At 39.6% G+C, this 27,381-nt stretch overlaps 2 protein-coding genes across 2 annotated transcripts; one reads left to right on the forward strand and one right to left on the reverse strand.

Moving 5' to 3' along the window:
• The first annotated feature begins 146 nt into the window (after positions 1-146).
• LOC144664862 (transcription initiation factor IIB-like) lies at positions 147-6,463 on the forward strand. Its single transcript, XM_078526069.1, has 10 exons — positions 147-1,171; positions 1,303-1,407; positions 2,157-2,238; positions 2,814-2,924; positions 3,248-3,334; positions 3,894-4,026; positions 4,650-4,759; positions 5,246-5,340; positions 5,674-5,750; positions 6,156-6,463. The coding sequence occupies exons 1-10, from the start codon at positions 1,161-1,163 to the stop codon at positions 6,287-6,289; spliced, it is 945 nt and encodes a 314-aa protein (XP_078382195.1). The 5' UTR covers positions 147-1,160; the 3' UTR covers positions 6,290-6,463.
• A 978-nt stretch (positions 6,464-7,441) lies between these two features.
• LOC144664816 (uncharacterized) lies at positions 7,442-25,067 on the reverse strand. Its single transcript, XM_078526043.1, has 9 exons — positions 24,176-25,067; positions 21,258-21,800; positions 20,474-20,671; positions 19,140-19,280; positions 14,472-14,708; positions 13,137-13,451; positions 12,494-12,784; positions 10,896-11,180; positions 7,442-9,988 (listed from the first exon to the last, which is right to left on the reverse strand). Exons 1-9 carry the CDS (start codon positions 24,969-24,971, stop codon positions 9,939-9,941), a joined length of 2,856 nt encoding a protein of 951 aa, XP_078382169.1. The 5' UTR covers positions 24,972-25,067; the 3' UTR covers positions 7,442-9,938.
• Positions 25,068-27,381: the final 2,314 nt, after the last annotated feature.

Genomic DNA, 27,381 nt, shown 5'->3' on the forward strand with positions numbered 1-27,381 from the left:
GCCTTTAATTTTTAGTATCGCCGGGTTGATTCTCTCTTCAGAAGTTTTTGGTGGGGGGGGGGGGGGGGGGTACTCATCACAGACAATATTTGGATAGGATACCCATAGGTCCCATAGCACTAGGGATTTCTGTATCCCCTATACATCACTCTCCTTACGTTTTAATATGTCTTGTCTTTTCCACGTTATCAACGTTTGTGCCTCGTACCTAAACTGTTTGTATTTACCTAACCTGCGATCAGGCGTTTTTTTCCTGGAGTGGTAAGTAGGGAGGAAGGGCATGATCTCAGGTTAGTATTTACCTCGCCATCGGTGTCGATGTTCGAATACCGATAAGTTAAATAGACTTGGAAACCCGAAATCTGGGGTAAGTCTTGTTTTGACTTGTTTATCCTTACCTGTTATATTTGTCACTGAACCCTGTTGCTCCATAACGATACAAACAAAAGGGATTCGTTCACATGGAATCAGAAGCATGCTTCTGATGGAATAAATGAGCAGGTTAATAACAGCCAAAAAAGCTAAGATGCTTAAATCTTTGACAGACTCGAGAGGTCAGTTTTCACAGCCTGGCGACCGCATACCCAGTATCCAGTTTCTATATTGCATGACAGTTCTTTGTCAGTTGCTTGATCATGTTGGCATTTGAAATTTTCATCCGCCGAGAAAATTGGAAGCTCTTATGTATAAAACATTAAACCTGCCGTGAAAGGTTTTAAGCGATATATAAGCACCATGTGTATGTTAGTATAAGGGATTTCGGCGCTTGATTCGGTTTTAAGAATAACTGCGCGGACGTGAATCAAACGGTTTGTTTTGCTTTGCGAAGCTAAGAACAATTAAGCTTTGCGATAAAGCTTTGTGATAAAGCAAAATGGTTTTTGAGTGAAATTATGGTTGGCTTCACTTGCTCCAGTCGAATTTAACGCTGTTAGTGGTTATGCCAAATTCACTAGGGATTTTGGGACGGGGGGCATTTCGGGGATGCCAAAATCACTGTGACTTCACCGACGAAATGCAACGGTGCCTGGGGACGAGGCAGTACAAGGTAACGTCATTCTAAATATAACTTCTGGGTTTTTCCCCTAAAGTGACTTCCGGTCTGAAGGCTATATAAGTGGGCATGAGCTTCCTTGCCAGTCAGTTTACAGTTCACTGCGATGGCGAGAAGGTCAGTACTGTACTTCTCTCTTCCCTTCCGATTTTTAACATCGTTCAGTCGATTTATTTGTCTCTACTGTGATGTGTTATTCTGTGGAGTAGGTCCATCTTATTTTCCCGTTTCCTTGCCTTGTGTTTCAGTTCACAGACGGTAAATTGCTCGTATCATCCCGAAGCTCCGTTGATCGAAGATTATCGCGCCGGGGATATGATTTGTCCTGAATGTGGACTTGTTGTCGGAGATAGGTAAGATTCTAGTCACGCACATCAATAACTGTGATCGGTTACTGTTCATAATTTTTTTGTTTGAATCGTCTCAATCGAATATTCGCACCTTTGCCAAATCAGCATGAATAACGTTTTTTTGTGCAGTGTTTGGCGAGTGTGCCTGAAAAATAGAGGTTTGACAAGACTTTGCGGAATAAGTTCAGGAATAGATTCAGGGGCAACCAACGGATCATTTCGGTGAATATTTGTCTAGAAGGCCTGTTATCCCCTCGGATTTTCTTTGGTGAGATTTCACCTCGAATCTGGCGTCATGGATAATATAACACCTCTCCGGGTAGAGGTAAAAATGTTGTTCTGGGTACAGGAAAATGCAAGTTACAATTTTCGGAAAGACAACAACAGCTCACAAATTCGGGTAATGAGATTTTTACCTAAAAATTTCTGCCACTGTAATATTCAGCTAGAATTTCCTCGCCGGGTACATCTGTAGACTGTTCCCAGTTCCTCTTTTGCATGGTAAAGCGACTGCGAAGCAGCGTGAGCGTGCGGAATTGGAGCCCCTTTCTCTCTTATCCTTCGCTCACTTCCGCTCTCCAGCCACTCTATTTCACCTCGCTCGTTTTACTGTTCGCAAAGGGGCTACTTCCAGGAATGTTTTTGCCATTTGGTTGCGATCAGTAGAGCATGTGCAGAAAACGGTAGTAAAGAAAGAGGAATGGTAGTCTCAGAATCAATAGAATTCACCTGTATTTTCTCCTTTCATGTAGGGTTGTTGATGTTGGTTCAGAATGGCGTACATTCAGTAATGAGAAGTCGACCAGTGATCCGTCTCGTGTGGGAGCAGCACAGGTAAGACTGCAGCTATAGTTCTCAGTTCCATGCATGTCCTTACATTTTGCCAACGAGTCGCCTATCACTAGTCTGGGTTCCCTGCTTTCGCCATTTTGAGCAGTTACTTCGCCTGATAACTCTCATCGATACCCCTAAATTGAGTCAATTTTTGTGTCCCGACAAAGGAAATGCCAAGGAAATCCAACCATCCAAATTTGTTCCCGGGGCTTTTCCCTAATTAACAACTGAAAAGCCCTGGGAACGGGGTCAGGGGAACTCTTCTGGTTACCTGGCTCGACTATGCAGGGGCGTAGTACGTAATACTTCAAAATCACTTCATGCTTTGCCAGTGTAATAGAGGGGATAATAAGTAGTTCTTCAAGGAAGAGAGTTTGCAAGAGTCCAACTTCAACAATAATCAGTTTGTTAGACTACTTCTATTTACAGCACGAAGACACACATTAAAATAGGCAAGGTTTAATAGTACGATCTCTAAATGTTTTCCAGAAAGATTGCTATACAAAATTGTTTCAAGACATAGCGTGAGCATTGACGCTGTTGTTGAGAATTAAGCCTGTATTTTTCTGTCGCAGGATCCGTTACTGGCTGGGGGAGACCTCTCCACAATGATTGAGAGAGTGCCATTGGTGCCAAGAAATAACAGCAAATCAGATGGTTATCCCAAATACTACAATCAAAGCGGGGTAAGTGAAATACTGCAGCGAAATATCTTCTTTACAAAATAACTGAGAAGCATCGGTTTAATCTGAAAGAGAAATTTATTTTCGTAGAGGTTTTCTGTCATGTAAATAAAAGTTGTGAGGTAATGGTCGCTGCTACAAATCGAACTCAGTTATCTAGCACCAGCTCACATTTTTAATTCACCTTCTGTGAAATGAATATATGTATTGTTAGCTAATGGTCAAAGCCCTTTTCTTTCGCAAGAACTTTTACAATGATCCTTATACATGGCACTGTATGACTGTTTCATTGTTTTCATATTTTATTCATTTTACATTAATTTTAGTTAACCGGTTCAGACAGAAGTCTCATGAATGGTTTTAAAGAAATTGAGATCATGACTGACAGAATAAATCTCCCCAGGGCAATAGTGGTGAGTCATTTGTTGTAAAAGCTTGCTTTTAAAACATGTATTAAAAAAAAATAGAATTTCAGTTACTTGCTGTAACAGCTGAATTATTATAGGAAATAAACGCTTGTGTTAATAAAGGTATTTTAATTTAGCGCGACTTAAATTAACGATAATTGAAGGAAAAATTACTGCCAATAAAGGAAATTAACGCGAAAGAGGGGGTAACATTTCAAAATGAAGGAAATTAACGCGACGAACACAAAGGAAAAAGGATCTTGCTGAGACAACAGGAACAGGTTTACTTTAAAACAAAGGAATCTGGCCACCTCGAGCGTTCTTCACAGTTTTAGTGATCCGGCAGATTTCCACCCTGACGAAATAATGCCTTTTCCTAAGCTAAAGACGTCCTAGACTGTATCGAGAAATTGGGGCCAAAATAATGGAAATTAAGGTTATGGAAATTAACGCTCCACCTTAATTAACGGCGCGGAAATTAACGAATTAACAAAATTCGCGTTAATTTCATGAAGCGTAAATTTCCTATAATAAGGTAATGCTTCAATGACTGTTTTATCTTCAGGAACGTGCGAAGCAGCTCTTCAAACAAGTTTACGAACATTTCAAGAGTTTGAAAGGTCGAAGTAGTGATGCCGTTGCATCCGCTTGTCTGTACATTGCCTGTAGGCAAGAGAGTGTGCCTCGAACTTTAAAAGGTAGGACAACGAACAGTAGAGAAGTTTGTCTAAGTAGGGTCTCAAATTAAATCAAGGTAAAATAGTACTTAAAAAGTGCTTTTAGGAGACGCGGCGAAATGGTTAGCGTGTTGGAGCGCTGGTTGTGTATTTAGGCGAGACAGTGTCTCCCTTCACACAGAACTATAAATGAGTGCCAGTGACCTGTAAGGAGAGGGGGGGGGGGGGGGGGGCGAGAGGGGGCAAAGAGAGGGTTAAACCTTCGATGATTCCATCCCGAGCAAAATCCCTAGACGTTTTAAGCTATAGAAACCAGGATTAACTCTGACACTGTGGGTCAGTTGGCCCGAGTGGGACTAAGCTTCGTTTTAAAAGGAAAAAACTGGATAAATAACAGCAATTTTCACTTGAGTGTCAAAAGTAATTCGCATTTGTTTTGGTTTCGCATTAGCACGCTTAGTGATTAGTGTGTTATATATCTCCCGCCACTTCCATAACCAATTAGGAGTAGAACCGAAACCAATCGTTTCTAGGCTTCCTGCATAAGCTTCGAGTTTGGTTTACTGGATTGTATTTTAGGCCACTCAATCGAAAATCTCTCCATCAAAGATTTTAAGTCACTTCCTCTTTTCTCTCGTCCACAGAAATTTGCGCGGCAAGTGAAGTTTCCGCAAAGAAAATTTATCGATATTCTAAGAGATTAACAAAGGCATTAAAATTGAGTGTGGATGGCACGACAGCCACGAGTTTAATGGTAAGTCACTAGTGCGCTGTTTAAATGTTGAACGTTGTGCGCAAGTTAGCGGCCGACACACATGAGCAACTTAAAAAGTCCGCGCAAGTTGTACCGTGTGTACTGGCCTTGAAGCATGCTCGCAAAGTGCTTTAATTCATTGACCGTTTCGCGGTTCTGTGGGTGCGCTCGATGTTAAGAGAAAAAGGAAATGCCCTTGAATTTCACCTTCACTTCCCCCGAGCGAAGTGCCTGCTTGTTAAGGCAACTGGCGAGCCTCTCAAGGCGCGTGACCAACTAATTAGAACGTGTGTTATATCATATCTTTCACTAAACAACTGGCCAACCAATCAGGACGTGTGTTCTATATATTCGTTTACTAACCAACTGGCCAATCAATCGAAGCATTTAATATGTAAGATCTTTTCAAACCCACCAGCAATGAGGGCTCGTGCTATGTAATTGTAAATCTATGAAATTTAACTTTCTCTTTGTTATTCATTTCAGCCACGGCTTTGTGCTAATCTTCGTCTTCCACTGGATGTACAGAAAGCCGCCATGCACATCGCCCGTAAAGCGGTTGAGTTAGAGTTAGTACCGGAGTAAGTGTTAGTCCTTACCTCGTCTTTTGAGAACGATAGTCGGAAATGCGTCTGCGTTCGCAGGCTACTTTTTTAGCCACTGGACTCCCAAAAAGACCGCTTGACTTTTCAAGAGTATGACAGTGTTTGGGTGATCGAAAATAAGAAATAAGAATCATTTATTATATAGGTATATTTCACGAACTATCCCCTTAGTTGTCGAAAGTTATTTAAATTAAGAACAAGATCAGTTCCGCCTGGCATTGTCCAATGTTTTTTCAGTTGCTTTCGTTAAATACCTGAGTGCTGACCTTATCTGCGGTTTAATCTTAAAGTATTTCTTCCTTCCGTTAGTCGATGTCCAAGATCGGTTGCAGCCGCTGCGATTTACATGGCATCCAAGGCATCAGGAGAAAAGAAAACGCAAAAAGGTCTGCTACATTTTCATGTCTGTTACGTCTTCATGTAGTGATTGTGAATGATCAGTGATTCGAGTCTCGGTTGGGTGTTAACAATCCAGGTGCATTTGGATCACATGTCGATAGCATAGAAACTCTGCCTTCGACCTCGTACCGTGTGAAGCGCACAGTAATTATGAAGGTTAACGCTCTTCTGGGAGTTGCTAAGAATAGGTGTTTGATTTTGGAGATTAAAAAAATGTAGAGTTTATGGTGGAAACCAGCTACTAAGTTTATGCTTACTGGAGGTGTCCGCACAGGTAGCGTAGGCTCTAGTAACATACTGTAGTTTGATAAGAACTCAGGTAGTAATAAAGTGATGCTGCGTTTGTTTATTTTATTGATTTATTTTATTTTATTCTTATTATTTTTTTGTAGAAATAGGCGATATCGCTGGGGTAGCTGAGGTCACCATTCGTCGATCCTATAAACTCATGTGTCCACGAACTGACGAACTCTTTCCAAGCGACGTCAAACTTACCACACCCGTGGACAAGCTTCATTTGGTCTGATTTGTCTCTGTACTGGGAATGTCGCGATGCCGAAACTCGCCGTCGTGTTTGGAGAGGATTTATCCTCTTTTTTAACTATCTATCCTGTATTCATCATTCTAAAACCCTTTTGAAACTTAAAAGTAGTTCTTTTTTGGTTTGATAAGAATACCAGAGCTTCTGCCAACAGTCTTAGGCGTCAAATGATGTGCTCAAATATGATCAGTGGTCTACCTTTTCCCTGTATTATAAGCTCGATATCCTTAGGCTATTTTATAAGGCAAACAACGGCAGCCTGCCCGAGCCCCTGACGAAATCGATACTAGACAACTCCAGTCATGGCTATTCGCTCCGAGGAAAACAACTATCTTCGATACCAAGATTCAACTCGCGATTCATAAAGGATTCACTCAGATACAAGGGATCTGTTCTTTGGAACATTGTTAAATACCACAATCAACAGAAGAGTTTTTCAAGTTTTTTAGAGCTAAGAAAGCATGTTGTAAATAGAGCATATTTTAAAGATTTTAATTTTAACGCGCTGTCGGCTTCAACAACCCGCCACAGACACAGTGATTTTATATATAATTAGTTTTTAGTTAGTTTATTGTAATCATTTAGTATACATAGCAACAGTCTAGTTAGTATTTAATCAAATAATTAATTTTACTGTAAATATAAAAATTGTAATTTTAATCTTAGCATAGTTAATTTAAATACACGACCCCACAAGCTTTTAGCTTTTATTATTATCGTGTCAAAATAAAGTTTTACCTTACCTTACCTTACCTGAACAATGTAACTGTACAGCTGAATGCGTTTAAACATTCTTTTGAGCTTTCTCGATAAGTAGCTACGTTACAGACGTACGCAATCCATGTTAATCGTCCTCAGGCCCTATCAATCTATTGACAAGAAATCTTATTTCGATTCTTTATGACACGTAAACCCGACTGTCTTGAACATTTCGTTTAATGAAAGCCCGTTTAAACTTGGCATTGTTTTGCGTAGTTTGTAAAATGACTAACCATTATGTTGCCTTTGTTATAAATAACAACGAAACTGTATGAAGTTGAATATTGTAATATGTTTTTTTACTCAATTTAACATTAAATTGTTGTCAAATGTATAAGACTGTCACTTACACACCACTAGCAACACACAACCAGATCATGATTTATGAGAATCATTTTTAATTACATTCTAATAAAATACAGTTGCAGTCAAGTTTGGTGATTAGTCATAACAGAAGTAAAATAATGGCCGTATTTACCAAGGAAGACGTATACAAGCATTTTAATACTATAAGTATAAGGTTAAAAAGAAGAAGAAAAAAAGTAGGCGCAAACCAAAAAGGGAAGCGAGAACGCACAAAGAGCAGAATCGGCTCTACGCATGGTACAAACCAAGACAGAGAATGACTTTACACGTCAATGTTTAGATATTGACCTCTGCTTTTACTTGTTCAGTGGGATCGAGATGTGCTCTGCTAGCACACTGCAAATATATACCTTGATATTTACGAGATCATTTAGAAAAATATACAGTAGAATCCCGATTTCTTGAACCTTCACGGAAAACGAAACGATTGCTTCGATAAACCGGGGGATAAAATTAGAATACTGTCCAAGGGAAACGACAATTTGTTCGCGAAATCGGGAGTTAGGAGTCACCGAGGGTTCGATAAATCGGGATTCTACTGAAATTCAATTTCTTGATGTCGGCATCGTGGAAAAGTTGTAGAGCCCAGTCTCTACTTATCTCAGAGACGCGTCTTCGTTAGATTACGTGCAGTTCCTCTATTGTCTTAGTCCGTCAAGTGTGAAGCGAACGAAAAAATATATTCCGCGGTCATATTTCCATTCGCCCTTTGGTTTTTGCTTCACCCCCTTTTGGACTAACAAAATAGAGGGACTGCTCGTAGTCTACGTCTTCGTTGGCAAATACGGCCAATTTTACATTCAATGTACAACTTACTAGTACTCATATTTATTCACTACCTTATTGTTACTTATTTTAGCGGGAACTTAATTTCGCGAAAATGGAACGTGCTTTTTTGCGAGACTTTATTTTCGCGATTTGGCCCAAAATACGTCATTAACATAAAAAAATATACAATAGAAAACGTAAAAAATAAAATTTCGCGGGACTTAAAAAAAATCGCGAAAATTAAGTTCCCGCGTAAATAAGTAACAATAAGGTAGATCGTTTTCAATCAACCAGCTGATATCCTGAGTCGCTCAGCAACTATGTTTTGTTCTTTTAAAAAATAAAACCTACAAATTTATATTCACTAGTCTTTAACCTGCGATAAGGCCCTATTTTTCCGCGCTCTTGTTTACTCTTTATGGGAGTCACGTAATTAGCCGGCAACTGTCTCCCAAATGAGATCGGCTGACCACATTTTGGCTGTTGAATGATAGCCGTCTATAGACCTCTATAATAGCAAAAGAAACTGCATTCGCGTTTCGTTAACTCTCTCTCAAAAATATATTCATTTTTGCGCGGCTGACATAATCAAGGGGGCGAAAAAATTTGGTTAGGCCTGATCACAGGTTAATTTCCTTTCACAAGGATAACTACCATTTTATGGCAAAATACTGACTCTTGAAATGTTTCAAAGAAAAGCACTTTGTGCACAGAAGCAATAATCTACACTATAATTTAAAAACTATCGTCACCTGGGACGCTCTTGCAGCGAATTTCGAATGAAATACTAAATAATTGGATAAATAACACCAGAAGCATATCACCAAGAACTAGGTGATATGCTTCTGATAACACTAAATCGCAATGAATAATTGATCTTGGAAAACTTTCATGCAAAAGTACGTCGAAATTAAACACAGTGGAACTCCGTTGATAAACACCGAGCGTTGGCCCATAAAAACTGGCCGTATTGCCTGATTACGCTCTGACAATGACACAACCAAATGCGGTAAAGTTATAAGAAAAAGGTTGAGGACGCCAAAGAGTGTTCGTAAGTTGCATAAGCCAGCGAGGTGGTTGAATTTCGGGCTTTTAGAAATTGTGTGAATCGTTTGGTGGTAAGCCAGAGTTCCACTGCATATGACAAACAATCGATACATATCAACAGTTCATTCTAAAGGCGGCAGTCTAAGATATTTATTCTATCTAGAGCGATACATTTCTCAGTCACGAATTTCAAACTTTGCTAAGCATTATGACAAAAAATGCCACTGTAAAGGAGGCGCGGTTGTTTACAAAGAAACAACGAATGTTCAATTTACGTACAAATGGTACAGGCTCAGTGTTTTGCAAATTCACTGGGATACCTGACCTTCGACTGTATATTAAGCAACAAGCACAAGCTTGCAAGCTTGTGCTTGGACAGCACCAAACAGTCTAAACATAAAAAGAACATTATTTTATTGTTCTTACGACAACATGAATGTTCCGATGTTTGTTTAAAAACTTGACCTTCATTGGGAAATACGAAATCTGAAATATGGAGGCTGGTTTACGTAAGAAACTGATTGGGAATTTGCTTTAAATTGACCGGCAAACTAAGTCAATGTAGGAGTGAAAGTATATTCTTTTTCACCTAAGCCATTTTTGGTAACCGATTGCTGCTAAGTAATAAGTTGTACTGACCCTATTTCTACACTTCTACACATATATGTTAAAAAGTAAGCACCAGCTCCATGACTTACTGCGGAGGAGGACCTTCTACAGGTAGTATGGCATCGATGTCTTTAGCTGAAAAATAAAAATAAAACGGCATTCATGTAACAGATACGACTTGTTGTTTTTGGCTAGATGTCACTAGTCCCAGTCTTCCAAAAAGACACCGTCGATCGATCTCAATGTTCGTGACATTAACGTGACATGCAGGGCACCATATCTCACGCGACAACAACTTTAGGGGTGGCACTCGGATTTTGCAGAGAAGCTTATACAGCTGGTATCTCCGAGCATTTCACAGTACACAGAACAGTGGGCAAAGACTGGACCACAACACCGAGAACTTCATGCCCTACTCTTCACGATAACTGAATACATGAGTGGGTTCTTTTACGTCCCCTTAGGTAGAACCAAGAGTCCTTTTCCGAAATAATTCCTAATTTATAAATTAATAAATTTTATAAATTTAGCCAGTTCCTAAATTATTGATTTGCAATTAATTCTTTTTAGAATGAATTCATGCTTTTTAAGTACATTAGAAGGTCGTCTTACGACCACCTAGTTATTGCAGTAACTACTGTTTTGGCCCAGTCAATCTCGTATCTAAAAGGTTTTTTATCCTACCACTTCGTTAATACTACCAACGTCCCCAGCCTTAATTCATTAATTTTAAACCACTTGAAATGCGCGAAGCGAGAGAGATATATTACAATGAAAGCAAAACAGCAAATGAAGCCCAATTATTACGTTTTACTGCGCGGCACGTGTGTGAGTTGTGGGTCTGTTCAAAAGAATTCCCTTGGTCTGTTGCATTCTGAAAACAAATTCATGCGCTTTTCGTTTCAAGTCGTCACCGACGAATGCAACATGACAAAAGGGATAAGTACTGGTATCATAATTTGACCATCCTGTTACTGATTTTTGTTGAATAACGGTGGTCGTTATAAACTAATTAAATAGGTTCTCCTATAGGCATTCTTACCATAAAAGAATTCTTTAAGTTTCTTTATAACATCAAAGCGTTTGATGTTTGCCAGGGATTTCAGGAAGGATCTCATGTTGAGGTCTGGATCTTTTCCAACAATGTACTCCATCAGCAATTTCGTTGGGCTCTGGGGACACTCTGGCTTCAAACTTTCCAGTTCTTTTCTAGGGATGTTGAACTTTCGGCCAAAACTAAACCAGCTATTTTCAAAGAGGTCTAACAATGTTGACACTTTTTCCAAGACATCTCTCTCGTCAAGTAGAGTCTGAATTGTACTACCAACTGTAGAAGACAATGTAATGAATTGTTATTAAACAATAACAAGACTTAAAAGGACCACTAACTTCTAGATAACTCTTATTTGTTCATCCGAGCCTAACGTATTTATCTTATTAACCGAAGGCGGGGACCGTGATTGGAAAATATCCGCAGCCTTAGATCTTGACAATCCCTCCCCTGGGGGGGGGGGTCCCATATAAAAGAGCGGGATGCCCGTCGGAAATTTTTTAGGGAAAAAGAGAGACCATTCCGGGCGTGGCTCAAACTTTTTTTGACCCCTTAAGGATACCAAACTACAATAACAAAATGATTCACGTTAGTATATTTCTTCGTGTGCAAGCCTAAACGAGAACTGGACAGGTAAAAATATTGGCCTTTTTGCCCGGAACACCTTGAGTGAGACCAAAAATCCGAAATTTACACCCCTAAGCGAAACGACAAGTATCCAGCCCTTTCAAATGGGAGTCCCCCGGGTTGACAATACGGGTTGAGCGCAGCGAGAGCCGTAAAGGAAAGACCGAGGGCCAACGTTCTACCAGTATGGTCCCAAACAAGCTTGGTTTAGGCGGGGGCTCACGTGAAAGCCGTTTCTCCGCCGTTTAATGTGGGTTTAAGGCGAATATCTCGTTAGCGTTTCAAGTATCCAAAAACTCTCTGCTCATTTCACAAATCTATGTTTTGCGGTGTTGTGAGAATTTTTTGAGGATTTTTGGGAGGAGATAGTTTTTCTCAAAGGGGTAGTAAAACATGGAAAAATAAGATATATTGAAGATTAACCCTGATTAAGTGTGATGACTTAAAATTAGAATTTGAAGTTTAAAATCAGAAGATGGACACCAAAACAGTTCCCTGACAACCTGGGGCCGAGTGCTCTTGCGTGGGGGTCAACTGTTTAGTGGTGTTTCAAACACAATTTTCTTTCTCCATTTTTTTCCTTTAAACGTGCTAAAATTTCACTCAAATTCACAAGTACCCCCGCCTTAAATCGAGATTTATTACACCACTTTATAATTGACAAAGAGCTGTAGTAACTTCACCCATTTCAATCTTAGAAAATATTGGTATTTTATATTGGTATTGGGTGGGTGGGGGACTTTATAACCGGTATTTTATGGTACGTTGATAAGCAGCGATTTTGTGGCTTATGATAAGTTGAGCAGCACAACATGGGGGTTTCTTATCATACCCATAGCTTTGAGAAGCCTAGGTTCAAACATCGCCGATCATATATATATCGAGAGCTTTGGCTGTTTAGACTTCTTGCATGAATTGTACTGTGTATAACGGCCATTTGTTATAAACGTTTTACTTTTTACCTGGCAGGTTATCCAATTCTTCTGCTATGGTTGATAGGTTTAAGTTCATTAGAACTTCCTTCATTTCTACTATTGGTAGACTTGGTCTCAAAGACTCGATCTTCTGTAAAATCACTTCAGTGGGACTGTCGTCTGAAGGATCTTCCAAACTTCGCAGTGTCGCCCCATTAATACCTAACTTCAGTCCTAAGTTCTTCCAGTTCGTGGGATTGTGCTTGTCGTCCAGTTTTAAACACACGTTACACAAGGTCTCGGGGAATTTGTCACATAGGTCAGCCACTGTGGCATTATCTAGAAAAGAAAAAAACAACTGTAAAACACTGCCTATTTTCTCATTGATTTTCTCTCGATATACGATATTAAATCGATGCACGATGCGCAAATTAGTTCCAGATCCCTCTTTGGCATGACGTGTTTCGCATAATGAAATCACGTTAAACGGTCTTAAAATAGGGACTCTTTTGCAGTTAACGAGTGCCAAATATGTGATGATGACAATGATTAGTCTAGATTGTTTTCGGCTCTCTTTGTTAAACTTGAAGGATGGAAGCTGACTAGGCTTTGTTTTAAACGCCCAAATTCCAACTCTAAGCTTCAATAAGTAAATATTGCTAGGGATAGGTCTCTACAGCTGCCGAGGTACCTGGAAGATTTCCGTCCTTCAACTCAGTGACAACATCTTTCCTTCCTATCTGCCTGAGGTACTCTTTGAGCGTTCCTATTTTCAGGGAGCCATTCGTCGTGCATAAGTAGTTAAACATGGCTTCACTTGGGCTCAAGTTACCAGTGTAACATTTTCTCTTGGTCTCATCTGATACTTCATATTCGTCAGCAAGGTGTTCCCAACGTTGTGTCAAAGGGACTGCACGTTTACCCGGAGAAACTGATCGGTCCAAATGGAGAGCAAGAGCATCCATGACACTTGCTCTGCTGACAATTTTTTCCTTCACATAAGACCCTACAAAATGAGCAAAACGTACTTATTACATTTGCAGACGCTAGAAGGAAGCGTTCATCGAACAAGTAAATTTTGTTGGCATTTTTATTTGAATAATTGTTTCATAAGTTTAAGCAGTTTATAAGCATTGGCTAAGAATTATTGTAAATCAGAATTTTATATGTCATTTTAATTGGTATTACTGTTATGCACAGGTGATCATTCTTGTATGAAACCTGTACATTAATATTATTCCCAGATGTTGATGTCCACATGCCCTGCAAATGTCTTTATAGAGAAAAACTGTTCGAGGTACATGCTTCTTAATACCAATATACCGGTAACTATAAACTAAAGATTGACATGTTGCTTCATTGTTTATTAATACTGAGTTTGTATTAAATCTGACTGTATTGGTAGACTAAAGCTCTGACCAAAGAAAGTAAAGTTGTTGTAAGGTGGCCGTTTAAAGAAAAACGTATTTTTAAGGTCGCGAGCCTGGGGGACACCTATCCACCGTTCATAAAGCAAAATTTTGCTTGTCCTACATCTTTTAAAACGCTTTTATCGCGGCTGTTTTGGGTGCGATTAAGCTCAAATTTTACAGAAGCATAAAGGAATGATGAAAATGTACGAATGTCGTCTTTCATTTGGTAGATTGCGCTTTACGGTGATGCTAGTACCCAAAAATTATTAGTTCCAAATTTAAAAAAAAAACCATGATTTTGAGATAATGAGAAAATAAGCTCTGTTTACGGCGTTAGATCACTCCTTGTGTAAATCCAAATCGCTTTGACGTTAGTTCTAAGCCTTGTAAGCTTCTTGTTTACCCAAAAGTAGATACACAGCCAGCTTCAAGACACTTTCAAAAGACCACAAAACCATATGACGCAAGACATTGCACTGACTGAAAGGACTGCATGAATGACAGATTAAAATAGCCAAATAAAGGAATTCAGTCCTTACGAACTCTCCTTTTGCTAAAAAGACTAATTTTTGTTTGTACAGTTTGAAGGCTCAGTATTGTTTACAGTAAATTACCTGGGTTAACATGTTCAAGTTTTTTGCTGCTATAGTGGCGTGCCATTGGAGTAAAGTCTACTTGGTCAGATTGACTGACACCAGCAGGGTTGGACAAATCACTCTGAGTCCTTTGTATAACCCTGTCTGCCTCTGGACGCTGGTCCTGTCCATTTCTTTCTGCCCGTCTTTCTATAAAACCGGTTTCGTCGAATATCTTAGGAGTGGCATCACTCACTTTTACGGGAATGCGATGATCTAGATTGTTACCAATAATGGAGATGATCACTTATACTACAAACGATAAATATGAATACTTTATTTTTCTTAGAATTACCTGCCCATCCCAAGCAGCAACTGCCCCATGGTTAATAGCAAGGACAGCAAGGCTACTTTGAAAGAAGTGGGGAGGGAGATTGGATGGGGTAACAAAACGTATTTCTCCAGAAAGGAAGGTAGGAAGTAAGAATATTTAAACAATCAAAGTGAAAGTGAATAATTATCATGCGAAATCGCACGTAATGTCGACGATACTTAGCTAAAATTAGACGACATTCCGGAAGATTGCGCTGGATAATTGTTTTATTTTTCAACAAATGTGGTTTTGCAGTACTTCGCAAACTGTTTTACGAAATCTTGAGCGCACTTTTAAGGAATTCACCGACGCTGAAGCGAATAATTATTTTTTGTGTATACCAAACCAGTGAAATAAGTCTAACAAACGGCCTCAGAAGTTATCGGCGAAAGATCAAAAAATCCGTTTCAAAACTAGGGAACTACTTTGCAAGCACGACTAAAACAGCGCGGAAAAAAACACAGAAAGTTGGTGTTTTAAAAAAAAATTCCGTTAATTTTTTCCCGACGCACCAAACGTGGAAATTTCATTTTCTGCATATTTCACAAGTTCTGCGTCCCGAGGGACGGGGCGGGGCACTACCAAATTTGGGGGAACGATCACCAGACAAGGTATGGTTTTTAGGGCCTTTTGTCCTGCGAGTCTAACAGGTCTGGTTTTATTAACTTGGTACCCATTCTAACAAGTGTTTGCAGTTCTTTCCACCGGAAATTTTGAAAAGAGGACCGGCACAGTCATTGCTCTTGTATAATTTACTTGCACCAGCCCATGTCCCCCTTTTTATTGACCCTCTTTAGAATCTCTTAAGGTTGACTGTAATGTATAGATTTAGGCAAGCCTAAAACCGGAGCTCCCCATTTATTTAATTTTCACTGGAGTTTACAATGTTTCCATTCTGATAAATATGCGGCCAAAGCTTTAAAGGGACTGTGTCACGGCTGAGTTAAGTTTATTTCCTTAAGTTTTGCCAAATACTTGCTATGAAACGTAATGTTTGCAAAGAAATTACTTCTTTAAATCTAAATGACAAAACCATCAGAACCATAGCTTAATTGCAACCAAATGTGACTCCCAGCCGAAATAGTTAAAAGTTACAAGTAAACGAGATTAACTTTGAAAACTGTTCAGCCCAACAATATTTCAAAAACCCATATCGCAATCCGTTTCAATCTTTGTCAATCAAGGCCATCGGTATCTTCTTTTGTATTTACTGTGTCATTGAAATGTTCCATTACTGATTTAAAAGTTTCACCGAAATTGATCGTCATTTCCCATGCCTAAATTTGGCTAAAATCCGTGACACAGTCCCTTAAATGTAATATACACTGGTCCAGAGGTGCAGGGCAAATTTAAATCGAAAACGGTTAAAATAAATGTCTTACGTACAACAAAAATAATATTATTCTTGAGGCAGAACAACTCATGGTACTTAAAATTAATTAAGAGTTAATTCTCTGCTTTCTAAGAATAGAAAATAGTTTCGCGATCCTCTTATCGTTTTGCCTTATACAAAAGAGAAGTCAATATATTTCGTGGACAAAGATTCGTTTCTTGTCTGTAGTTGTTTCTAACATTGGTGCACTTAAATGGGTTTCTCGCATACGCAAATAGTTTAAAAAAATTTTAACGTAAACTAAACTGACTAAATAATCTCTTTTCAATGTAGTTATTCAGTGTAAAAGTGAGCTTCACTTTGGCAAAAAAATTGTTTGAACTTCTTTAAAAAAATATGAGTCAGTTTATATTTTATAGTTTATAGAGAAACGACAGCCGGAAATACGTCTGTGTTCGCAGGCTACAAGCTCGACGGACTCTGGGAAAAAATAGGGATGCGCATAGTCTAATGGACGCCCCGCTCGCGCGCACCTTCGGCGCACGAGGGAGCTCCGCTATAACTGCAAAACGCTACGAAAATGCGGCCAGGTTGCTCAGTAACCTTCAAAATGGCGGCAACCAAATTTCTCCTTTACGTGGATTTCATCATTTTGTGAGGTTACAAGTCTTACAAGGCTCTTTGGACACGGGATGAGTATCTAATTTTGATGTATAGTTTTCAATAGTTGTGAAAAAAAATCCCGATCTGTGCTGGTTTTAACCGAAACCGCATTTTAAAAACTTCTTACAGGGGCTAACTGGCAGTTGTTGGTTAAGTGGCAAGGTGCATGGATAGCCAGTCATCCCATAAATATTGGGCTATTGTGTTTAAAATCCGCAACCAGGCCCCTTCTGTTGAGGACGAGTATTTTTAGGTGTTTTATTCTTACCCCTAATTAAGTAATCAGTTGAAAATGTCTACACCCCTAAAGAAAATGTCTTAACCCCTAAACCCTTTGAAAATGTGCTAAGCCCTCGAGAATTCCATTAGAAACGAGTTTGTCCCTTTCGAATTCCACAGAAAAAGAATTTCTTTAACTAACCCTATTAAAAGAAATACACTGTTCCTCAACAGCGGGTACATATATTAATGCAATACCGGGGGGGGGGGGGGGGCACTTCCTATAAATGGGCTAATGGGGATGTGCCGCTGGATGGGGTCGCATTTTCACGACTGGACTGACTATAATGGGGTCGCCTTTTCAAGCATTTTTTATAGGGTGACTAGAATGGGGTCACACTTTTCCGTGATTTTGAGAGTAAGAAAATTCTGGCAAGTTGTGATTTTTAAACGGAAAGATTCGCCGAAAAAAATGTTACTATATTTATTGCTGTTGTTTAATATTTGACAAACGGCTCCCATTAAATTTCCGGCCTGAAATCACAACTTAAACATTAACCAGTTGCACAATAGTCCAGAACAAAGTCCACATTTGTGTTACGATATTTAATTGCTATTCTGCGTCCATCGAAGTTAAGATAACTTGGATCTTCTTTTGCTTAGAATGACTTAGTTAAAAGGATTTATACGGTAGACGCAAAAACAGAAAGTGACTAAGTTGGGGTCGTGAAAATTACATTTACCCCAGGGACCGCGGAGGGGGAGGGGCTGGTAGGGCTATAGCCCTACCACTTTTTTTGTTGGGTTGATATTTTAGGGCTCCGGAAGCCTAAAAGCGGAGCTCCCCATTTGTTTAAAAAATAAAACCTTTTCCACAGGGAATCTATCGAAACTGCGTTCAGAAAGTAAAAAATTCTTGATATTTTCTGTCACAAAATCAGGCTCAGCAATTCAGTAAAGGTTGTTAGCTTGCATCAGGGTCCTGTCCCTTTCTTCAGCGGACTTGACTTATGCAGTGGTTAGCTTCGTTTTACCAACACAATCATGTGCTAAAGTTAAGCTTAATGTATTCTTGATGATAACAGCCGCAGATTCAACAGCGAACAACAGAAACAAGCAATCTGGACTTGCACAAGGAATATCATTCGCAATTATTTCGGGTCTCCTCGTAAACCATTTTCGTTTTCCGTAATTTCACGGAATACAGATGATTTTGAGGACATCGTGGAAGAAAAATTGGGTAAGAAAGTTCTCTGTCGCTCATTTTACTCGCGGTTTCATTCAGCCTACACTGTGAACACCGCGCAACAAATTTTCTCGCGTTTTAATATCATAACTTCGTTTAGATCTCACTGAGACGTCCACATCATCCAGTCGATAGAAGAAAACGTCAATTGCTCGTTAACGATTACGATAAATGCGACCAGAGACCAATAAAATTAAAATTTAACCGTGTAGCGATCGAACGAGAGCCACATTTTTTTGCGTTAAGGCCCATCGAGGTTTCGATACACTCACACATGAAAAAATACAAACAAAATAGAGCAGTTGGATAATAAACCTCTTAGATGTTTTGCTGTATGCTGTCGCTCAGCAATTTTACCCGTTGTCTTTATTTTGTTTGTAAATTCCTTTCCTTTTCTTAAGCCACGGGCGAGAAACCTCCTCGTCCCCACGCCTAATCCGTGCGTACGTACGGGGGTGGCGGCGACCCCCAAAATTTTTCGGTTCAATGGATAACCATTTGCTTACTTATGGATGCCCCGCTCGCGCGCGGGAGCTCCGCTATGAATTTTTTACATGATAAATGGCGGAACAGTGACCCCTTATGTTTACTTGTCTTAGCCAGCTTTTTAGCCCTACCCCTTTACAATGGTCTCCGCGGTCCCTGTACCCAAAAGTGACTGAGATGGGGTCTATAATTGGCCATAGAATGTGACTATAATGGGGAGGGGTTCTGGGAGGCCAGCGGCACATACCCAACAAAAACTGACCCAAGTACCCCCCCCCGGGATGCAATAGTCCATTATGACACACACATCCGTGACATGCCGTATAGTGCTTAGGCAACATATTAAAAAAATTACCATAAGTAAATAATTGTATAGCCACAACTTACCGGTTTCATCCTGCAAACTCGTAGATCCAGTGAGTTCATCACGACAGGAATGCTGTCTTGGAAATAAGTTTGGTCTTCTCTGTAAATCTGGGTTCTGTGACTGCTGGTCATGGGCAGGTACATTGATGCTCGAGAACTCCTCTTTAAAAACAATGTACATTCTTTAAGAACACAAAAACACTAGAACACATGGTTCAGTCCAAAAGAACCTTTAATATTTAGCATTAACTTTACTTTTTACAAATATATCTTGCAAAAGAAACATTTAATTTGTTATTTTATGGCTGTGCATTCTGCTTGTTTGATGGCTTTTTTAAATGCTATTATGTTAAGGTCATGCACAGGGGCAGATCTAGAAATTAAAACTCAGAAAGGGGGGAGGGGCACCAGGGGCATAGCCAGCTTTTTGAAGAGTTGTAGGACAAGCCAACTGCTTTTTAAGGGGTTAGATGGGGGGTCCACTGCCTATGAAATACTTTCTCCTTCTGACTTTTTGATGATTCTGTGTGTATTTTGACAGCTCTAATTCTAACATTGTGCAGTTCCACTAAAATATCCATATGCACCCAGTGGAAGGTCAATGGAAATTCTGAGCAGGTGGGGTATGCATATTTTCTGAAACAACACATTTCATAACAAGGGATTGCGCCAACTTTCACACAACAACAACAGCAATACAATGGAAAATTGTGATAAACAGCTCAACATCCCAATTTGCTACTGTGAAACACTGAAGTAGACTTGGCTAAATTATGCTTGATGCCTGTAATTTGCTGTTTTGATTTACAGTCAACTCTCTCTAAGACAGACACCATCGGGACCGGCCCCAACTGTCTGTCTTAGAGAGGTGTCCACCTTATAGAGAGTTGAGGTAAAATGACACCAGTAAATGGCATAATAAAGTAATGGCTGTGCACAAATATGAATACATGTCTGTCAGTAAAATTACCAAAAAACAGCAGGGACCATCACCAAGTGTCCGTCTTATGGAGGTGTTTTTCTTAGATAAAATGGCCAAGAAAATATAAGTGACCTACCGGTAAATCAATTTTTTTAAAAATGATTATATTTACCGACAGCACGCGGTAATTGAATTACAGAGTCGTGCAATTCAAGTTGTGGTGGATTTTTTTTATGGACATCCTAGTTTCTTTTTTAAGAGCATGTGCAACCTTCCACACAGGTTTGCATATAATTAATTACTGTTGGGCTAGCTCCTCAGAGCTTAATATGAGATAACAGCTTGCCCGAAGGTCAAGCTGAGTTCTTTCTGACTTTCGTCACACCCTGTAAGTGCTAGCAGAATACCAATAATAAAGCAATGAGAAACTTACCATCTTGATCAGATTCGGAGGATTGTTCACGGCGGGAATCTGGTGCTGATACACTGGATCCCGTATTGCTTGGTAGATTGGGATTCTGTGGCTGACCTTGTTCAGCATTATTACTCAAGTCATGGGACTCACTGTTTTCTTGCTGGTTGTCAAAAGCATCTACCAAATCCTCCTCAGAAACATCAGAAGGACCTTCTTCTAACAAAAGAATAACAATTTTCCTGGATCTTTGCTTTCACTAAAGGCAAGCTGTAAAATTGGCCTACCTGACGATTTCGAGAGCAGAACTCCAGCCAACAAGTACAATTTATTCAAACTGACTTAAACGAGTGTTACATTTATTTACAAGCATATATTAAGTCAATTACATAATGAGACTCACATTCCACACACATTCCACACGCACGCATTTACACCATGGCGATGCGGATTTTTACTTCTGACACCATGACGATTTCGAGAGCAGAACTCCAGCCAACAAGTACAATTTATTCAAACTGACTTAAACAAGTGTTACAAGCATATATTAAGTTGATTACATAATGAGACTCACATTCCACACGCACGCATTTACACGCTCATTCTACACTACCCAGGTATTTATAATTTAAGACGGCAAGAAGAACACAAGTACCTTACAAATGCACACAGCCATATTGGGAATCCAAAGACATGAGGTTTGAAGTTTTCCTTGGCAACAAAGTGGTTTTGAAGGGAAGACAGTCCCCCCTTACTTGCTAGCAAATTACAATGATGAAATATATATGTTAGCCACACAACTTACCATCTTCACACTGGGAAGACTCAGAAGATTGGGCAGCCGAAGATGCAGAAGATTGATCATGAGAGGAATTTTGGTCAGCCACTCTCAGTGAATTAGGATCCTGTAATTGATCACGTTCAGGATTTGTGCTTGAGGAATCATGAGTTTCACTGCTTACTTGATGGTCATCAACAGCCTCTTCCAAATCCTGCTGAGACTTACCATCACCAGAATCCCTCTCTAGTGTAGGCAACACCACTTGCTGTTTCGGGTCATTTAAACTTGATTCAGGAAACTCGTCTGATTGCAAGAGGTTTAAAGCAGGATTGCCACTCCTCTGTAACTCTGCAGAGGCTGTTGTAGTCTGTTCACCCGCAGTATTTTCACTCTCAGGCTGGTTTGAGGTTTGATTATTACTGGTAATGTCCTTATTTCCATTTCCTTGACAGTTACTTTGCCTTGCTGGTGCTTCATTAGAACACCCACTTGGCTTGTCAAACTTGACTGTAAACTTGTCACTAGTCAGTGCATAGTTTGCTGAAGCACTATTCCTTTGATCTTTATCTGCAAAATTTTGTTATGATTAATTATTGAGCCAATAAATTATCAGCAAGAGCTTAGATTCTGACAGTCAAATTTTCAATTATGGTACATTCTAGACAATATGAGAGCCTCGCCATTTAGGCCTGCTTCTAAATTTGGGATAGTTCTGCAGGGTCTCCAAGTTTGTCCAAGGTCAGTTCCAGATATTGACAGTACGTCATAAGATTCTTTGGCTACATTAAGCAGTTTTTATAAACAGAGGAGCCAGGGGCATAGTGGTTTGCGGTGTTGCTCATTTTTTTATGCGGTGTTGCGGTGAATAAAATTAAATCTTGCTGTGATTTCAAACCCTACTGTGTGCGATGTTTGTGTTTTTTAACCTACGGTGTTAGGTGAAACGAAATTATTTGTCTAACAATTGCAGAACTACATTTATCTCTGTTATCTTTGTTAATCCGTCCTTATATAATAATAATAATAATAATAATAATAATAATAATAATAACATTTATAGTGTGCAAATTCCATAAAATGTTCAAATGCGCATTACAAGATTAAAAACGGAATAATAATAATAAAAAAAGCAAAAAACTAAAATTGGTACACCACAACAGTAACCAGAATCAAGCGAATGATTATTATTTTTGTGATCGGAGGCAGTAGCACATCAATGCACTCAGTGAGAAGCTTGGTTGGAATAGGATCAAGAGGACAAGACTTCTTAGTTGACCCTGTGATTAGGTCAAACACCTCTGATTCGGACAACAGATCAAATTCTGAGAAACAGGAAGCAGCTACAGTACTAGTGGCGTTGATAGTAACAGGCAGGCATATCTGGTTTCTAATAGCAGACCTGCATGCTAGCTAGATATCAGTATTTTTTTGGGCGAAGAATATGTTAAATTTATAACAAAAATTAAATACAGCCAAATATTGTCTATTTAATCTTTAACCCAATCCTAATACGTTTTTATTAATGGTAAGTAACTTAATTATATTGCGGTGACAGTGTTTCATCAAATTTTCTTGTGGTGATGCAGTGTCTATGTATTATTTTTGCGGTGTTGCAGTGTTCAGGGTCCCCCATGTCCCCCTCACAGAGGAATGTTCAATTTGGCTGGAAATTTTCCCAGATAAACACTTCCTTCCGCAGCCTTGTCCGCCGCAGGACACTTTACTGAAAAGCGTCCTGGCGACGGGGTTGTTTATCCCAGTAACCAGGATGACCATTTCTTTTTAAATACACCAGCACTACCATGAAAAGTTGGCCAGTATTAGATTATTATGGCATGTTTCGATAATTGTCTAAACCAGGATGACTTCCATCAGTCATTCACGAGTTTCAGACTTACAGCGATGAGAAATATGAGCGACAGTTTTCAGTAGGCTAAATGATTGTTTGTTAATTTTATGCCTTGATCATCTTGTCACAACTTTTTTATCTTGGTCACCACACTGAAATTTTCCATGTGAACAGACAATAAAATTTGTCCTGGTAACCAGGCCAGCCTAGTTACTGGGCTCACATGACGAGGCCCTTAGTACTGGTATGTACGGGTATGGCAGAGCCATATTTCCGTGCACCCCAAATGACCATCCACAAATGCCCTAAGGTGCATTTGAACTAGAAATCTGAGCTAAGATCAAATGCCCTACCTAATTTTGCCTGGCCCATTAAGAGTTGTCCACACTTTGAACAGTAAAACAATCTTCTCTTATAAGAGTCCTTCTATCAAATGCGGTTTTTAACACAATTTATTTATTGAAAGCAAAGCATATACCGTAATGAATCGATTTAGCGCCCGGGGCGCTTATTTACTTTTGGCACCTCAATGGAGGGCGCTTATTCGAGAAAGGGCGCTTATTCGGGACAGGGCACTTATTTAATTTTTGGAGAAACAACAAAATGTTGAAAACAAAACTATAATAAATATTAAAATAACTAACAATAATAGAAACTGTTAGAGTTACAAATTGTTGAAAGTCCAGTTACTTGTAAAAGAATTGTTTATTTTAGCAGTAAAAAGGTATGGTGAATGTTCTTGAGTTAATCTATTCGATGTCAATGACTTGAGTTGGGGCAGTTATCCACAATAGGGGCGCTTTTAAAAATAGGGGCGCTTATGAGAATGGGGGCACTTATTAGAATGGGGGCGCTTATTGGCATAGGGGCGCTTATTGACAAAAACACATTCGAAGGGGGGCGCTTATATATTATTGGAAGGAGTGCGCTAAATCGAATCATTACGGTACATCGCAGGGTGACTGGATCTTAAGTGTCACGCCCAGCTGCTTGGACAGGCACAAGCTCTTCACCTACTGAGTAGTCACCTCATAGACTTTGGATTAATAATAAGGCAGTCATAATAAACACTTATAACACTTCATGAACTTACTGAGAGGGCAAATTGGTCTGTCTTTATCCAGGTTCGGCAGGAACACAGGATATAGTTTTCGTTCCTCCAAACACGACACCGCTAGCATCCCCACAAATTTTCCATCGGCGTTCAAAAGGGGAGCTCCCTTAGGCTTTTCTTCTTTGGGGAGGTCTTTAATACTATATACATGATCTGCACAATCACTGTCCGAGGCCGAAGAGAGGACAAACTCACTGGTATCTTTGCCAAAAGACAGACGGGATGGTTCAGCAATGAAAAATCCACAGTTTTTCCTGTCGTCACAAACAACGTGACATAAAATCTGTCCGTTTGAAATAGCAGTCTGTAAATTCTCATCGCTTTGATGGCTGCAAGGTATTGTACGTTTAGTATCCTCCAAAGGTTTCCATAGATTTCTCATAAACCATCCCCTGGAATCAAACTTCTTGACGGGAATAACTATAAATGACACTTGTTGTGTTCCTGATTCGGTGTCCTGCAAAACTCTTCCGGGAATAGGATCGGGAATATTTTCAGCCGCATCTTTGTAATTGAAGTTTAATTCGATCGGTAGTAATCCCTTTCGTTTGAGAAATTCAACTGTTATGGGATTACCATGGCCACTCTCTGAAAGCAAGTCATTCTTTGTTATAACTTGAGTTGTCGTGATGAAGTATACGGACTCTACGGATTGATCAGCACCCGCTGATTTCAAGATGACAAGACATCCACTGCCGAGAGTAACTTTCCCTTGTCCTGATGGTAATGACTTACTAAGTCTGCACACAGATTGTTCAACTTTGCTTAGAGACATGCTGAGGGCGAAATCAAGCGTCTCCAGTTATATGATTTTGAAATATATTACTTCCGCCTTTACTCCGTATTCCCCGCTTCCCAGGCTACCCGCTTCCTGTAGACCCAAAGAATCGTTGCCATTGCAAAGCATTGTGGGGAATGCGCAAGGGTTGTCAAATCAAGAGGATCGAAGGAAAAAGGTACGAAGAGGTGTTCTTGTTTCATCAAAAACATTCTTTTGACCTTGCACCAAAGTTACATTCCATTCTTTCCAAAAAAGGCTTCAAGATGAGTTCCTGCAAGTTGCATAACTCGTCAGGCCCGTAGGGAGGGGGGTGCGATGGGTGCGTCCGCAGCCCCCCACGAGCCTTGGAAGTCCGCTCATTGAGAAAAAAATACATCAAAATAAATAAATAAATAATAACGGTTAGGGAAGGTACGTTTTTATTGGGGGGGGGGGGAGGGGTGGGCCGGGGCCTCAGAGGGGAGGGTCATCAGTAAAATTTTTACAAATTTGGGAGGGCCAAACCTGTTTCTTTTCACAGGAGGGGGAGGGTTACACTTTGTTTCAGCATGGAAAAAAATTAAAGAAGAAAAAAACATAAATAGTGGCAACAAACATAACACGGACAACGCATGGTTTGAAAAAAGACCCTAAAAGGACTTCTTTGTTTCACAACGCTTTAGTTACCCTTCAGTTCGGGTTCATGAAACAGACCGCCATTTTGTTTTCAAAGCATGTGCTTTTCCATCATTGCCAGATTTAAATCGTACGAAGCTAAGAAAGCACTATACAGCGCTCGCAAGCAGTTGAAGAATCAAAGCTTAAACCATGTTTTCCCTGGAGCAGACGTCGTATACATCAATGAGAACCTCACCAGAAGACGCCGCGAACATTTCAACAAAGTCTGGAAAGCCAAAAAGTTGAACCATTGGCACAGTGTGTGGACAGTTGATGGTAAAGTCTTTTTCAAAATTTCTGTTGATGATGCCCCGGAAAGAATCTATAGCTTAGAAGACTTAGATAATTTCTAGGTTAATTACTTCTTTATTATCTATGGTTACAGCTTGTTTTAATGGATTGCCTAAAATCATGTATTTTCCAGATACTTTTATTTAATAAGGCTTCGCCCTTGCACATAATTTTTGTTTTCCATCACGTTGAACGAAACCAGAATAAATAATTAGGTCGCGGGGAGGCGTAGAGGGGACACCTTTAATTATCTTCATGAGTTTTAGCCATTCTCTAGTATCCCTTCTATACAATAAGCCGCTTGTCGGCTCATTTAGTTTCTATTGTGTGTTTAATGTTAATTTATTTTTGTTTTTAAATAGCTGTAGTCGGGCACATCTCTTGGGAAATATCCTTTTTGAGCGGTGCGCATTTGTTGCCCAGTAATTTATGTTTTTAAGTAAACATGAATCTTAAATGTATTTCTCAGAACATCAGAGGTATAAATAAGTCGATCAAACGAAGGAATTTATTTCGTTGGCTCCATAACGGTAAATATGACGTAATTTTCTTACAAGAAACTTATAGCGACGACAAAATTGAAAACATATGGCGCGCGGAATGGGGTGGTGACGTTTTCTACTCCCATGGTTCAAAACACAGCAGAGGCGTGATGGTGTTAATCAAACCGACCCTCAAAATTGAAAACCCTGACATTATCCGAGACAAAAAAGGGAGGTTTCTACTCGTTCGAGCTTCGCTACAAGATGAAGAATTTTGTTTTGTCAACATTTACGCTCCAAATGATCCAAGTCTCCAAAAAACTTTTTTCAATGAATTGTCTAACAAATTGCGACCCTACTCTAATGACAATATCATCCTTGGTGGCGATTTCAACTGCCCGCTTGAAAGTGTTGATAAGACGGGAGGAAAAGATACAAACAACCGAAGAAGCGTTATTGATAGTATAAACGACCTTCGCAACACTTTGGGTCTCGTTGACATTTGGCGATTTCATCATCCCTCCTCCCAGCGTTTCACGTGGAGCAACAGTTCTGGCAAAATACAATGCCGCCTAGATTACTGGCTTGTGTCTAAACACCTAGTGCCGCGCACATGCAAAACGGAGGTTAAAGCATATCATGATTCCGATCATTCCCCAATCTATGTCGAAATTCAGTACGAAAATTCACAGAAAAAACCTGGTCCAGGATTTTGGAAATTCAACAATTCCCTCCTTGAAAATGAAGAATTTGTCCTAAACCTGAAATTCTTTCTAATTCACGCAAAAGAAAAGCACAGTTACATTGACGACAAAAGACTTAATTGGGAAATGGTTAAAATGGAAATAAGGGATTTCTGTATACGATTTGCAAAACGCCTTAGCAAAAACAGAAAGACCAAAGAAATGGATCTACTTCGAAAATTAAACGAACTCAATGTTTTCCCCGGTAAAAACCCCAACGATATGAATTTA

Source organism: Oculina patagonica, chromosome 1 (assembly GCF_052425735.1).
Source record: "Oculina patagonica isolate OP01 chromosome 1, crgOcupat, whole genome shotgun sequence".
NCBI classification, from domain to species: Eukaryota; Metazoa; Cnidaria; class Anthozoa; order Scleractinia; family Oculinidae; genus Oculina; species Oculina patagonica.